This window comes from Melospiza melodia, chromosome 4 (assembly GCF_035770615.1).
Source record: "Melospiza melodia melodia isolate bMelMel2 chromosome 4, bMelMel2.pri, whole genome shotgun sequence".
Taxonomy (NCBI): domain Eukaryota; kingdom Metazoa; phylum Chordata; class Aves; order Passeriformes; family Passerellidae; genus Melospiza; species Melospiza melodia.
Window position 1 is genome coordinate 21,894,150 of NC_086197.1, and position 14,887 is coordinate 21,909,036.

Below are 14,887 nucleotides of genomic sequence, written 5' to 3' on the forward strand. Positions count from 1 at the left end.
AAAGGAGGGCAACAGTGGCATTCTAGGGGAAGAGTGAGTGATTTTAATGTCAGAAGAGTAAAGTAACACATCAAATGGTTATTTGTATAGAGCAGGGCATCATCTCCCTCAGGTTGTGTTGAGTTGGTAAATGGCAAAGGACTGCACACAGGCTTTTCTCCCGCTCTCCTCAGCACCATAACTTCTGTGTCTTTATGCAGGTGCAAAATCAGTAGGTGTTGATGCCAGCTTGCACAAAGCAGGTATGAAATGAAGTGGCTGCCTGGCAAGTGTGAAGTGTGTGGCTGGAGGGAGATGAGTGTTGATGAATCAAGGTTGTTTCTGTACCTCAGAAACAACACACCCAGGAGAGGAGCTTCTCTCACACACAGGAACTGTGTTCTGCCTTGAAGCCGTGTGGCTTGGTAGAACACTCCCTGAGATGTGGACACAGACAGCTGATTCTTGGAAAATCTGTTTATCAGGGCAGAGTAAATAAATAAGTGCTGTTTGGATTAAGCTGTCTCTGAGCTGTGGTTTGGTTTTGTTGCTCAAGGAGTGGGAAGTAAAATACTTCTCATCAAAACACTGGAAACAGGAATTTTGCAGGAAGAAAATCACATGGAAAATAAACACATTTACGGTTGCTCAACATGTGGCGCTGAAATTTATTTGGATTTGTATCAGTTGCATTTTAAACACAATGACTCTCTGGTACCTAATCCAGAAATAAGTTACATCAAAGAACTATATAGTGTTAGAAAAGAAAAGGAAAAAAAGAAACACTTTTGTAAACAAACTTCAGATCTTCAAATGCTGCAGTTTTCAACTTAATTATCAATAGCAATGTCCAATAAGATAGGCACTTCCAAATCATGGTCTATTACAGAAGGAGCAAGTCTGGGGTCAAATTTTTGGTAATTTTCTTATGATGTGTTTTTAGATTTCTTATACATTCAGTTTCTTGCAAGTTTGTCATTTGTTTTTCTCTTCATATTATCTTGGGTAAAATTCTTTATTCAGGTTTACGAAGTCTGTTTATATCCCCTTGGAGCAAAGAAAATAAATAAATGACAAAGTAGATTTGGTTGTCAAACCAAGGTCTGACACCTGACTCTGAAACCACGTACACCTGCCCTCTGAGAACTGAGTTCAGCTCTGGCACTGTGTCAGGACTTATCTGTTCTCAAGAACCCATGTTTACCCATCCTTCCTACTGGAAGAATTATAAACTCATGGGAACACCCATTCAGAACTTCCCACCAACTGTTTTGTGCATGTTTGTTGATAACTGGATATTGTTCTTCACAGGGACTCAGTACTCATAGATGAAACTGGTTGCCATCTTGCTGAGTTTCATTTTCTCATTAAATATCTCCTGAAACCTAATATTCTGCTTTGGAGTGAAGTAGTTCTTCCAATCACCAACAGCACCTAGGAAAGCAGGAACAGAAAGAACAGTGAAGTGAGCAATATTTGGAGCAGAAAATGATTTTAAAATAGCCTGGTTTTGTTGATGTTGCAGTTGGCACAGATATTAATATATTCTTAACCACAGTCACTGTGGTAGGTCAGGATCCTAATTGTTCCAGTGATACTCTGGTGGAAAGATCTGGATCATCATCCATGAAGGTTGATGAACCCTCATCCTCAGAGCTGATTAGTGCCAGCAACACAAGTGGTGGAGGAAGAAGAGCAGCTTTCCAAGGGGGAATTAGAGCTCCTGGTGATCTGGGCAGATGCCATGCCTTAGTTGAGTGTAGTTAAAGGTCTCTGCCTGAGTTTTTTTTCACAGTCAGTAGAAGAAATTGTAGAATCACAAATGGTTTGGGTTGGAAAGGACCTTAGAGATCATCCAGTTCCATCCCCCTGCCATGGGCAGGGACACCTTCCACTAACCCAGGTTGCTCTGAGCCTCATCCAACCTTGGACACTGCCAGGGATGGGGCAGCCACAGCTGCTCTGGGCACCCTGTGCCAGGGCCTCACCACCCTCACAGGGAGGAATTTCTCCCTCATATCCAATCTAAACCTGCTCTCTGTCAGTGTGAAGCCATTCCCCCTTGCCCTGTCACACCAGGCCCTTGTAAAGAGTCTCTCTACTAGATGGTCTTGTAAATAGTCAAAAAATTCATAAATTCATAAAACAGTTTAGCTAGGAAGGGACCTTTACAGGAAATTGTAGTCACCATCTAAACTTATTAAATGAGTGGTAGCCCAAAAGCCACTGACAAAAAAGATTCCTAGAAAAGGAGCCCAGAATGGCCTGACAAATTAATCCCACCCTTATACCTGCTCCTAATCTCTAGGAATTTTTATGGATGAGATGTCCAGCTACTTAAATGGGCAGTTGAATACTTCTGGGTGGCCATGGACACTGGTGATAAGAAAAGTGTTTCAACTGTTATCCAGTTCAAGCAAAAAGGAAATCGTTTTATAAACTGATACATTTTTATGAGACAATGCTTACAGTTTCCCTCCATGTGCATTTTCTAAAGACTCTGCATCCCAAACCTGACTAAAATAATCATCTCATTTTCTGACTAAAATAGCATTCAGTATGCTGTCCTAAAGGACAGGAAAAGAGAGCCCAAAGCAAAATATATACATATAACTCCTCTGTAAACTGGCTGAAACTAGCTAAATGTCTGGGATTAGCAAAGGAACTACTTGGATGTGGAAATGTTGGGATTTTTCAACATTTTCATCATAGCTATCAAGTTCACTGACTGAGAAAAATGCATCTCTTTTTTTTTGTTTTGTTTCTTTTTTATTGAGTATGTTGTCATTTGTTTTTGCTGACTGGTAAAACCATTGTGAATTAATGGAAGGTAATATTTCTCTGTTTATTAACTGAAACAACTCCTAGTTTTAAACTGTCAGTTGTTGTTCAAAAATTAACTAAATCAAAATAATTTTAAAAAACAGTGGGTTTGATTGTCTTGTTATCCAAACCTGTGGAAAGTTCTGAAATGCCAGGAGCAAGAAAACAGCTCCTGAGGGTATTTTAAAAAGACATCTGAACTAAGAACTGTGGAAAATTTTCCAAGGTCTGGAAGTTACCTATGACCATTCTGTTGTTGTTGTTGTTGTCAGCATATTCCTTCTTCAGGAATATTTCAGTAAGATAAGGGGCGATAGGAGCAGACTCATTCAGAAGGAATGTGTCTGGCTCTCTCTTACTCTAGTTAACTAAGTGACCTTGGCAGGTGATATCAGAGACGTTGTAAAACACCGAGGTGGTCAACTTTTAGATTAAAAAAAAAAGACAGATAAAGAGTATTTCTGGGTGAGGCTTTCCTTTGGCTCCACAGCTCCCACAGAGCAATATTAGTCAGGCTATAGTTCAGACTCCTCTGTGCTTCTCGAGTACAGATGTGAATTTGCAGCCAGAGAAGTTAGGAAGTCATTTTTAATAGGGATTCAGGTCAAAGAATCCTGTCATCACTTCCCAGGGCTGACCCAAAGACTCCAGGAAAGAGCTGCACTGCAGTCTTTGTCTGGATTCCCGCTGCTTCTCCCGTGCTAGGCACAAAGGAATTCACCTTTTCGGAAAATCAGCTTCCTGTTGGATGTCAGAGCACACACGGTGTGACTGGGGTCACTGTTCTCCTTCTCTGTGTCATTCTTCATCTCTGAGAATGAGGACTTCTTGCAGATGTCTTGGATATCATCATCACTGACATTTAAATTCAGGAACAGAGTAATTTCCTTTACTACCTTAGGGAGATCCTGAGGTATGAGAAAAATACAGCTTTTATGTTTCTGGGCTGATTATCAGACTTTTAGCTGATTTGAAAATTATCCCTTTTATTACAAAATGAGTTTGTCACACATTTATTTGCTTTCAAGCAAGGCTAAATATGTCATTGGATTGTGCACATGACAGGTGCAATAAACCTGATTCCCCTCTTAGCCATACTCACAGAAATTAATAAATAAGTATGTCATATCACACACAGTCACTTTGTCCATTTTATCTCCCACTTCAGATAAAATGCTCTCCTGTCTCAGAATTATTTCCCTGGAAATAGAATACTCAAAGCCCAGCTCCAAGTAGCTTGTTTCATTGGACATGCTGTATCTAGAGATCTAACAAGTGACTCAGCATCCAAAATGGTTTGTTTATATTCCTAGGAGTTGAAATTTTTTTCTCCCAAAAAATGAACAAAGCTATTTTCACGGAGACACTAGAAAATTCTATTCACCTAAAAATTAATTCTCTGAAAGCTAAGGTATGCTGACATTTTACTTATTCTTTTTTTAAAACAGTGAAATTTTTCCCTACCCCTCCAGCCTCTAATTTTCTTTTTTATTGGGAACACAAGTTCCAAATGTGAGTAGTTCTATTGCCTTACATCACTTTCTGAAAATTTCACCTGAAATGTCAAACATAGCAAATTAATGTGTGATCCTTAATAGACGTCCTTGGTTGGTCTTTCCATAGGACAAAAAAAGGGCAACTTAAAGTTCTGCCTGAGCCTGAGGAAAATTGTCTAATATGAGTCCTATTCCTGCATCTAAGAAATGCAACTCTCACAAGATTTCATGTTTATATAACTTGTGTAGTCAGAATTATTTAGTTAATACTAAATTCCATGCAAATAAAAAATATACCCAAAGATAGATATTCACATTTTCCTTCTTTCTCCTTTTTCCTTATAACATCTTCTTTGACATTTTAATGATGCTAATTTACAAGTAATGCCTTTTGCACCAAGAGCAGAGAGCATATTTACCTTCTTCATGTCTTCATAGAACAAAAAGAGGATATTTTTCTCATCTTCATGTTCTTCCCAGCTTAGGAAATGATCAAACCAGGATCCACAGACAACTGAAAGGAAAACCCATGTAAAGAGATCCAGAAAAACTTTATTCATAAATAACTGTGATGCTAGCTCACACATTTAGGGGAATAATTTGTATCTATAATCCTCTAAAACACTTGTAGTTCTTTGTGACTGCAGTTCAAGCGATGCAAATTTACAAAAGTAACTTCCAAAGAGGTTTCCACTCTTGTTGGAATTTGTTTTCATGCCAGATACTATTCTGAGATATGATTCTGTAGTGGAAGCAGGCTCCAGATCTAAGGAAAGGCCAATAATGAAGTAAAATGTACTGGCCTAACAAGATGTGAGCATCTCACAGATGACTGCTGCATGTCTGTGGTCACAGAGATCTGATCACCTCAGCAGGAGATGAAATGAGCTGGCTGGCAAATGGAGCACACGGTTGTTACCTCTCTTTCATCCCAGCAGAAGGGAATCTGCATAATTTTTAAATGCTGAGGAAGAATTACTTAAAGAACTCATGCAAATGCCTCATTCAGCCAGTGACACAGATAGAAGGGTTTGTAGCTGATTTGTTTTGTCTGAATGCTCCATTTGCTGAGCCATGGGAAAACAGCTAAATTTCAGCTCCTTTAAAAACCAAAATTCTGACCTCTCCATTTCAAAGGCAAGATGAAAACCTCTTGCAGGGCTGAGAAGAGGCTTGAACAGAGAAAGCTCAGCAAGCATTCTCCAGAACTGTGACTTTGCTTTATAACCACCACCAGCAGAAAATTCTAATCTTGTAATGGTCATCATTTTGGTTACAAACTATGAGTTGTAATTAATAATTAATAGCTATAATTAAGCTGAATGCTCCAGTCTGGAGCCATCTCCAGCACATAAGGCAGTTTCCAAGTGCAAGGCATGTGTGCTCCACAGTGTGCAATTAGACCCTGCTCCCCTGGCCAGCTGCTCTGGGGATGTGGCCAATGATAGCACAATCCTGGTGGCTTCAGGAGAGACTTGGAGACTCCAGGGAGTTCATTACAGTTGCCCCTGTGTGTCCTAACCCTTGTTTTGAACTGATATTAACTCTGCAAGACTACTGCAGGATTTGGATCAAGCAGCACAACCTTGAAATGTTTCTACTAGGAGCAAAAATGACTGCCTTTCCCTCCACATCACCTCTTACCTAAATTTCTCTTTAACCAACATAGTTATCTATTTAAGCCACACATAAGCACTCGGAAAATAGAAGGTGGCCAATAATTTATGGGGAAATAGGACATGCTTTAAAATCATAGAAGCACAGAATGCTTCAGATTGGAAGGGACCTTAAAGATCATTTAGTTCCAACTCCCCTGCAGGTTGCTCAGAGCCCCATCCAGCCTGGCCTTGAATAGAATCCTCTTTCTTTTTTTTATCACTATTGTATATTCAGAGTTGATACCAAACAAGCCAAGATCCTGCAAATCACTGAAGCATGTGCCTTAGGGCTGCTCTGGACTCAGAACACCAGATCTGAGCCAAAGCCTGGAGGAGGCAGTAAACAGATTGACTCCTGGAGCTCTGATGTGAGTCTGTGATGACTGCAGGAGCACTTTTCTTTTGGGGTTTTCAAGGTAATCAATCATTATTGCTGTTATCATCACTGTGGTGACACATGTCCTCAAAGGAGTAATAAAACACTAAATATGGGAGTGGAAAATGTGAACAAGGTCCTGTTGCCAGCTGCCATCCCACCACTCCTGAAAAATCTCCCTCTTGTCCTTGGTCTTTGGACTCCATTTCTGAGACAGCACATCAGGGAGAGGTGTGCAGAAGGGCTATAGGAACATATCCAGGCTTCTTTGTTGGGCTGCCCAGAGCTGTCTCCCAGTCTGGAGAAGACACCAGACCTGCAGTCACAGCTGTCCCTGCAGCCTGGTGACAGTCCCCTCACATGCTCTGTCACCAGCCACAGCCCTGCTCGCCCAGGGCAGCAAAGAGCAGCAAAAACCTGCAAAGAACTGTGCTGGAATGATGCAGCTGCTTCTCAGAATTACTCCTTGCAGGGCTGAAGAGAGCATCCTATTATTTGCTCTTGTTTAGCTTGACATTAGGATTTATCCCCACCAACACCATATGAATAAGGAGTTCAATAAGGAGTTTTCACACTGTTCAAATTTCTTCAGTCATTCTGTCCATAACAAACTAACGTGAACTGCAAAGAGAAAGCATTTAACCTTACCATTGCCTTTTAAGAACAGGTCAAAGAAAGCAGTCCAGCTGTCTACAGTGGGAAGGTTTGGGTTATCTTTGTAGTAATGAAACATGGAAACTGCAGTGTCTTTTGGATTTCTGCTGATGTAGATCATCTGCAAATGAAGAAAATGTAGTTATTAATGATAATATCCTCTCTTTATTTAAGACAAGCTCTGTGTGTAAATAGAGCATTGTCATAGGCAGTTTGCAGTGTCAAAACCCTTTCTTTTAGAATTCCTCCTTCGGTGACCATGCCATTAAATTAGAAATCTCTGCTTAGTAAGGAGTCCATAGTGATTAGCAAACAATTCCATGTGGACAGAGGTGTGTTTGCCCTGGCTGGATAATGTCTTATGTTTTATGGAAGAGCCTGTGTTAACTTTAACCTTGAGTCAGCATATTATCTCATATATCTCACATATGAAAGTATTTACTAATTAACATCCAAAGGACAGCTGCAAAATGTAAATTTTGGCCTTTTACTCAAATCAGCTTTGTCCCAAAAATCTGGATCTGAGTGATCCTGAAATTTTTGACTTTGAATATGAAATCTGAGACCCAGAGCTCATTTTTTAAATCTCCCACATTAGCATAGGAGGAACTGGTTTAGTAGGTGTCCCTGCCCATTGCATGGGGATTGGAACAAGATGATCTTTAAGGTCTTTTCCAATCCAGGTGATTCTGTCATTCTATGAACTCAAAACTGTGCTCTGAATCTGCCTCCCTCATCTCATTTCTGCTCTGTTTGCCCAACGCCTTTATGGGCTCTTCAGAAAGCTCCAGCAGAGGGTCAGAGTTCTTTTACTCCCAGAGGAGCCTGTAAGTAGCCAAGATTTTCTAAAAGAGTAGGAAATGAGGTCATGAGAACACCCCAATTACTAATGAGAAATTTTTGATCAAAAGATGTTGATGTCCTATTTTGTGTGGTGCCTGGTGTAAAAATCACCCCATGGGAGCAGTGGGGCAGGAGCAGAACTCAGTCACCAGTCCAAGTCTCTGCTCCTGCTGCTTTCAACTGGTGGTCAGCTGTGTCTCCAAAATTCACAGCAAAACACTTCTAAAACTGTGAATCATTCAAAAATTACTAAGGATCAACAGGACAAAATAGATTGCTAGTAGACTTTCTACATATTTTACTGCTTTGATATCATTTTTGCCTTACCTTGCATTTCTTATTCTTAAAATTTGGAGGCAACATGTTGTAGTCTAAGTGTGTTGGGATGATTCTCTTTGATGAGAGTTTATTCAGCTCCTCCAGTCGGGAAATGTCTCCAAGTTCAATGGGAGATGTTACTGTGACTTGAGTGTCGTAAAGCTTTGTTATAACTCCTGCAAGCCAGTGAGTGCCTACAGAAGAGGAATTTAAAGTAAACAAAACAAACAATAAAAAAAGAATGAGTATTTATTACTGTGAAACGTGCATTTTTCATACAGAAACACCTTGCCAGTGAACAAGTTCTATTTCTAATCCACAGATTCAAGAAACTTTACATGACTAAATAATCCCATTGTCTCCAAATATATAAACACTGAAAAAATTAGGGCTATATCTGAATTACAAAGTAACTCTGAGAGAAGTGTTAATATTGGTACCAAAACCATTCCATTATACAAACTGCTGTCAGCTGAGAGGTGGCTAAATTGTTTTTATAATTTATTTTAGAATAACCTGTTTTTTTGGGTTTTTTTTTCCTTACAATAACTTGAGTCTGTATTTTTCTGAGAGTATTGATTGAGCTCCCCCTGCATGTGTGCTTCTCTGTCCAAGAGAGGTGGGTGGAGAGAGGATAAGAAATTAATAAATCTACAGCCAAGAGGCACACAAATAACTTCATGCAATTCTTGACTTGCTCATAATTCAATGTAGAAAGTCCTCAAGAAAATCTTTCAATTACAGATTTTGCTTAGAGGTCAGGAATATATATTTGTTTTCCAACATGAAAACACCTGAGATTGTTTTCAATTACAGAATCCAAATTTTGGGAAATGACCCATATTTCTTGTAATATGAACATTTACTGACAGAATAATACATTCACATACTTAAACATCCTTTCCTGTTTCTTTCACACAGACATTTCCCAAGTAGTTTAAGCAGAGAACATGAAACACAAAATCAAGACTTCTTGCAATTAACATTGAAAATGAGAACTTACCAGATTTGGGATAGGAAACCAAAAGGACATCATCTTCTCTAGCATCAAAAGTATCTAAGGATTTTAAAAGCTCTGGAGAAGACCTGGTGGTAAAGGGAATGCCCTTAAATGTGTGCAGGAGCTCTGCCTCGCCTGAGCTGGACATGGTTGCTTAAGTCTTGGGTTCCTGCAAATCAGATAACAGGGATAGGAGGAAGATTTAAATGTCACTTCTTAGTCAGGTGGCTGGAAGTGACAAACCGAGACTGAGCAGCACAAACCTCATGCTTATATACCTTGCTGCAATGCCCTATCAGATATTGATTTGTTTTTTCAGGTAGATGATAAAGGCAACTGAAATATTAGAGCTAACTTAATAAATAACCAAAATGCTGAGTCATGAAAAATGCATCCCAATTGTCATTTATTGGCTCTCCAGATAAAGAAATGAAGTAATGGTAAAAATTTAATTGTGAAAAATAATGGCAATTAACATTACATTAAAATATGCTTAATATTATTATTCTGTAAGTTATATTTTGTTGGAAAATAATCTTACCTTCCAAGGAAAACGCTGGATCTTAAAATAATGTTGCTTTTTAGAGAAACAATGTCTTTTTAATGTGAATGAAATTTTTTTGTTTGTTTCATTTTATCAACTATACAACAGCTTGAAATTTCAAAAGTGCAAATTGATTCAAAGTACTTGAATCTTGTGAGGCACAATCATTTTTTAAGATGTTATATGTCTCCATAAGGAGAGTATAAGCAACAAAAATCCCAAAATGAAAGTAGATATTTAAATAGATATATTATATAGATATTTAATGCTGCTTTTAATCCCGTGTGTTTTGTGACTGGAAGTGGGTGAAGATGTTTAAATCTTTCCACAGAATATGCAGATTTATCAATACAAAAGTCAGGAAAGAGCTTATTCTCCATTAATTATCTGTTTTCAAATGTTTGGGTTTGGTTTTTTCCATTTGAATCTGTGGAAATTATCATTAATATTTTTCAAACAGAAAACTTCACCTTTTTTTAATGTGACCTTAAGCAATATGAATGTATCACAGTAAAATAAATAGCTCCGTTATGAACTAAAACATTTTAGAATGTTTAGTATTTTCAGTTTTCATTTCAATGGTCACAAATTAATTTACTCTTTTTTTACATTCTTTTCTTCAAAAATCCAGTGGCTTCACTATTCCTATTGAAAGATTCCTCCGATACATTCAGCCAAGGCCCTTCAATATCTTCAACTCAAAAAACTCCTTGGAAACCTTGGTTTAAAATTAAGCAATGCTCCAGGAATTTTCCAGCTTTACCAATGTTCTTTTTTTATCATCAATAACAACTTGGGTTTGGTCAGAGGAGTTCTGATTCCCAGATGTACTCCCCTGAGCCCTGGTGAGAAGTTAATAAATAGACATATCCTTCCAATAAACACCTGAGCAGCCAGGATTGCTCACAAGAAGTAAGAACACTTACCAGCTTCTGTGCTTGCTTATTTCTAATCCAATTTCCACAAAAGCCAGCAATGTAAAGTTGATTTCCCCCACCACCCTTTCCTTTCTCAACCTCAAAGAGAAGTGATCTTCTCACCTGTAAAGTTGCCCTTAAACATTTATCACCTACAAAACATGACCCGTGCAATCAGTAAACTCTGAATTTCTCTCCTCCAGGGCCAGGTTGGGTTGAAAATCATGGAAAATACACTCTGGAAAGATGTTCCCTATTGCTAGGGATGAGAGGTGGTGGGGAATCTTTCCAGAGAATCAGTGGGGATACAAGAAACATTGGATATAGGTGCTCAGGTAGGAATTACGGAATGTCCCAGAGGAGCTCAACATTTTCCTCCTGCCCCCAGGCTAAACACCTAAGCCACTGCTTCATACCTTAAGATGTGAATACTCAAAAATCTATTTCTGTCAGCAGATTTCACTTTGGTTACTACAGGTATACAAACTATGTCCAAAGGCATAAAACCCCTGTTCCTGTGTCATTCTGAATGTGCATATTAATCTGAATTTAGAGAGAGATATTTCCAAGGTTGATTTTGCAAGTCATCATTCCAGTTACAGGCACATAGCACAAGCTAGTAAAACTTTACTGCCTTGACCTGGCAGAAGTAATCTCATTGTAAAATGTTTTGCATATTTACCATGTTTATTCTCTTTCATTTCCTCCTGCATTCCTGCTAGTTTTGAATCAGCACATTTGCCTCATCTAATGACTTGGACCTGAATTAATCATTCACAACAGAAACTGCTAAGGTGTAAAACAGAAGCAATACAGTAGCCAGGAAAATTCTAGTTCTTTTAGCTCATTTCAGTTGCTTTTTTTAGTAGCTAATCTTTTAAGTGTTTGTAATGGCAATCCAGGGGAAATGAAACTGAAATTTTTCCTCCCCAAATGCTGCCTATACTTGTAAAATTAGGCCTATCCCTGCAAATAAACAGTATCCTGAATTGCAACAAGTTAAGGGACAAGAGAATATTTGGCACCTTGCAGAAAAAAGCTATTATTAAAACCATGCTAACTACATTGCCATAAAATACATTATTATAGCTGCATTGTGCAAAGAGAGCACAGGTTTAAAGAAGACTATGCCAAACTCTCCATCCAAGTTTGATTTTCTTCTTTATCAATGTATGTGCGTTTATATATACATGTTATATATATACATATGGTACATATGGTACATATATATATACACATATGGTGAGTCTATATATACATGTTTACATATCTATATATATGTAAACATGTATATATAGACACACCAGGACTACAGTACCTATTGCCTGATCTCTGCACCAGGCTCTGAGGAGCTTTTCCCTGTGCCAAGTTCTCCTTGTTCTGGTCTCTGCTGTCCATACTGATGGAGTGCGCATGTCACCAGCAGGTTTCACAGGTATTTTCTTTCTGGAGAGCAGTGCCAAAATTGGATTTTGGGGATTCTTCATGATTTGAGACAAATGTAGCTGGGCAGCTGGACACTGCTTCAGTCCAGCTCTTCCTGTCTCCATGTCTGACTTACCTTCTCCCATCTAGATCCTTGTCGGGTGAGAAATTTCTTTTTAAATTACTTTAAAATTTTGACTGTTCTGTTCCTGCCTCTGCCCTGCAAGTTCCAATTCAGACTCCCCATCCTCTTCTCTGCTTGATGAAAGGCAGTACCATGTACATCTCCTTCAGCTGAAGATTTCTCAGCTGAGGCCAGCCTGTTCCCCTCCAAACCTCTCTCGGGCACCGTGTACTAAAAGATATCGTGATATTGTGGAAGTATGCAGGCAAAGCCACATGTTGTTTGCACAGATGAAAATTTGGGTTTACATCCACAGGGTTTAGCTAGCACTCTCAAGCATCAGGCTCCTCCTTTTTTTGAAATGTCCTAAAGTTGTGAAATATTTCAGTGTTGTGGTAATAATTGAGTGGTAAAACCGATGTAGCCAAGAACTGAAATGCCTCCAGTTCATCATTGCTCCAGGTCTGATGAGTCCACATGTCCCTAAATGACAAAAAATTTCACTTAACCTGATACACCTGGGAGTAGAGTTTCCCTTGAAGGGTTTCTGTGAAATCCCTATTTATTTTAATGTTACAAATGAAGTGTCTTGCCTAAGTTTATGGCTATTTAATAAAGACAGCCTGCACAATGTTGGATGCAGCATGAGTGCTCAGAGTGTTTGGGAAGTTAGGGCCCCTCGGTGTCTGGATGCTGAGAATTTCGGAACCTCATCCTGGGCTTCTGTGTAGTTCTAATGAAACTCAGTTGCAGGATGGGTACAGGGCTGCCCACAACACATCAAGACTCTGCCTCAGTGTACTCTGAGCTGGTCCCAGCTATCAGGGTGTGTGACTTAGCCAAGGCTGCTTTACTGGAATGGGTTGTACTGGGTCCCTGTACAACTTCCAATTTCCAACAGCAGTTGTCTTCCTGGTAGAGCTTCCCTGCAGCCCCTGAGTGCTCTCAGCAAAGCCTCCCCTCATTAAGCTGTATCTCAGCCCTAATGAACAGCTATGAGTTGACAGCTCTGATTTCAGAAATCTCTGCTGTCTGAGGCTCTGGAGGAAGTCAGCCCTGTGTGCCAGGCAGTGTTTATGGCATGGCAGATGATAAAGTTCCCTGACCTCCCTCCATCCCTCTTAGCACAAAGGGTTGTCCGTGGACATTCCGTGCCTCGTGCACAGCTGATACAGCTAATTAGAGCTAATGACAACAGTGCCACTGCTGCCAGCAGAGCCCTGCCCTGGCAGAGCCACCTCTGAGCTCACTGCTATCTCCCCAGCTCCTGTCCTGCAGATGCACATGAGCTCACCTCTGGGGCGTGAACACACACAGAATGAGGACATGAAGGGGAGGAAGGGGACAAGAGGGCAGAAAAGGAAATCACATGAGGATTTTAACCTACACTGGTCCGAAAAATAATGATGCTGTGTGCATGCAGGGGGCCTAAACCAGAAGGCTTACCCTCTCCCTTGCCTGTCAGTGTGGGGTTGCCTAGTGGCATTCCTGAGAAGCCAGAGAGAGAGGACAGGCCATGGAGGCCTGAATAATTTTCTGCTTGTCTTTATCGGCTAATTGGCACAGGAATGAATTACAAAAACTAATGAGTCACCCTGTAATTGCTGGTGCACAAGCACTTAAAATGGCTCTAGGAACTTCACTGGTGACTTGAAATGGTTTCAACTTCTTCTGATTTGTTAGTGTAACTGGATAGAAATATTTTGAAGCACATATGCAGTAATAGGCTAAAGTATTCTGTGGGGAGCCAGAAAAATTCCAGAAAGAAAAGCCTTTTGATGTGTTTGTTTTTCAGAGATCAACATCATGTGGACCATCACTGTACACAACAAAAAGGTCTGATAGCAAATCATGGTCCACACACTGCCTTTAAATTCAGCATCTAGCTGGACACAGCTACATCTTTATATTATCCCTGATTTCAAGGTTCTTTGAGGTCTCTCAGTCCCAAGTTATTAGGCATGAGCTGTAAAATGCTACAGGAAAGTCAGGAGGTGATGATAGAGAGGAGCTGGGAAGCACCGGGAAGAAAGTTGATTTTTTTTCCCAGCCAGTACCAGTACAGCTCAATCTTGCCCAAAACTGTTAGTCACTCCTGGGCTGACAAATTAATTCCAAAGTCCAAAGAGAAGTTATTTGGCCAGTATTTATAGCAGTTTTCTGTGATCTGTGATGGGAACAGCAATCAAAACTCAGGCCAGATCCAGACTGGATAAGTGAAACATAAATTTCCTGTCAGTTCTCTGCTTTTGTGTCATTCAGTGTCTGGGTAATATTCTGCAAAGTTTGTATTTCTTCTCTCTTGTTATGAGTTGGGGTTTCTTTTATACATGCCTGTGTTGCATGAACTCTTTAGGCATAGATGTCTTAAACAGGAACACTGCACACTTGTCCTTTCTGGCAGAGCTGGGATGTAGCTCAGAACAAGGCAAGAACAAATCAGGATTCTCTCCCACACAGTTTTTTAGTCTTAATATTGGACAGAGTGAAAAAAAAAACTCAGCTTTTTATGGTTCTAAAGGAAACTTTCAAACAGATGTTGTACAGCTGTCCAGCCCTTTTCCCGAGATGGAGCACAGCTCATAACTCCTCCCATCATTGGAGATAGCATTTTGGTTTAGATTAAAAGGTACAAATGGCTCCATAGCCCCTGGAGTGGATCCACAAGTCTAACACACAGTGTAATTTCACGCAGTTGCACCTGATCAGATATTGACAGCCTGTTGCACA

At 39.8% G+C, this 14,887-nt stretch overlaps 1 protein-coding gene across 1 annotated transcript; it reads right to left on the reverse strand.

Annotated features, from left to right (window-relative positions):
• Positions 1–251: 251 nt before the first annotated feature.
• LOC134417235 (sulfotransferase 6B1-like) lies at positions 252–9,369 on the reverse strand. Its single transcript, XM_063154235.1, has 6 exons — positions 9,151–9,369; positions 8,157–8,341; positions 6,981–7,107; positions 4,718–4,812; positions 3,524–3,710; positions 252–1,413 (listed from the first exon to the last, which is right to left on the reverse strand). The coding sequence occupies exons 1-6, from the start codon at positions 9,293–9,295 to the stop codon at positions 1,295–1,297; spliced, it is 858 nt and encodes a 285-aa protein (XP_063010305.1). The 5' UTR covers positions 9,296–9,369; the 3' UTR covers positions 252–1,294.
• Between the last annotated feature and the right edge of the window lie 5,518 nt (positions 9,370–14,887).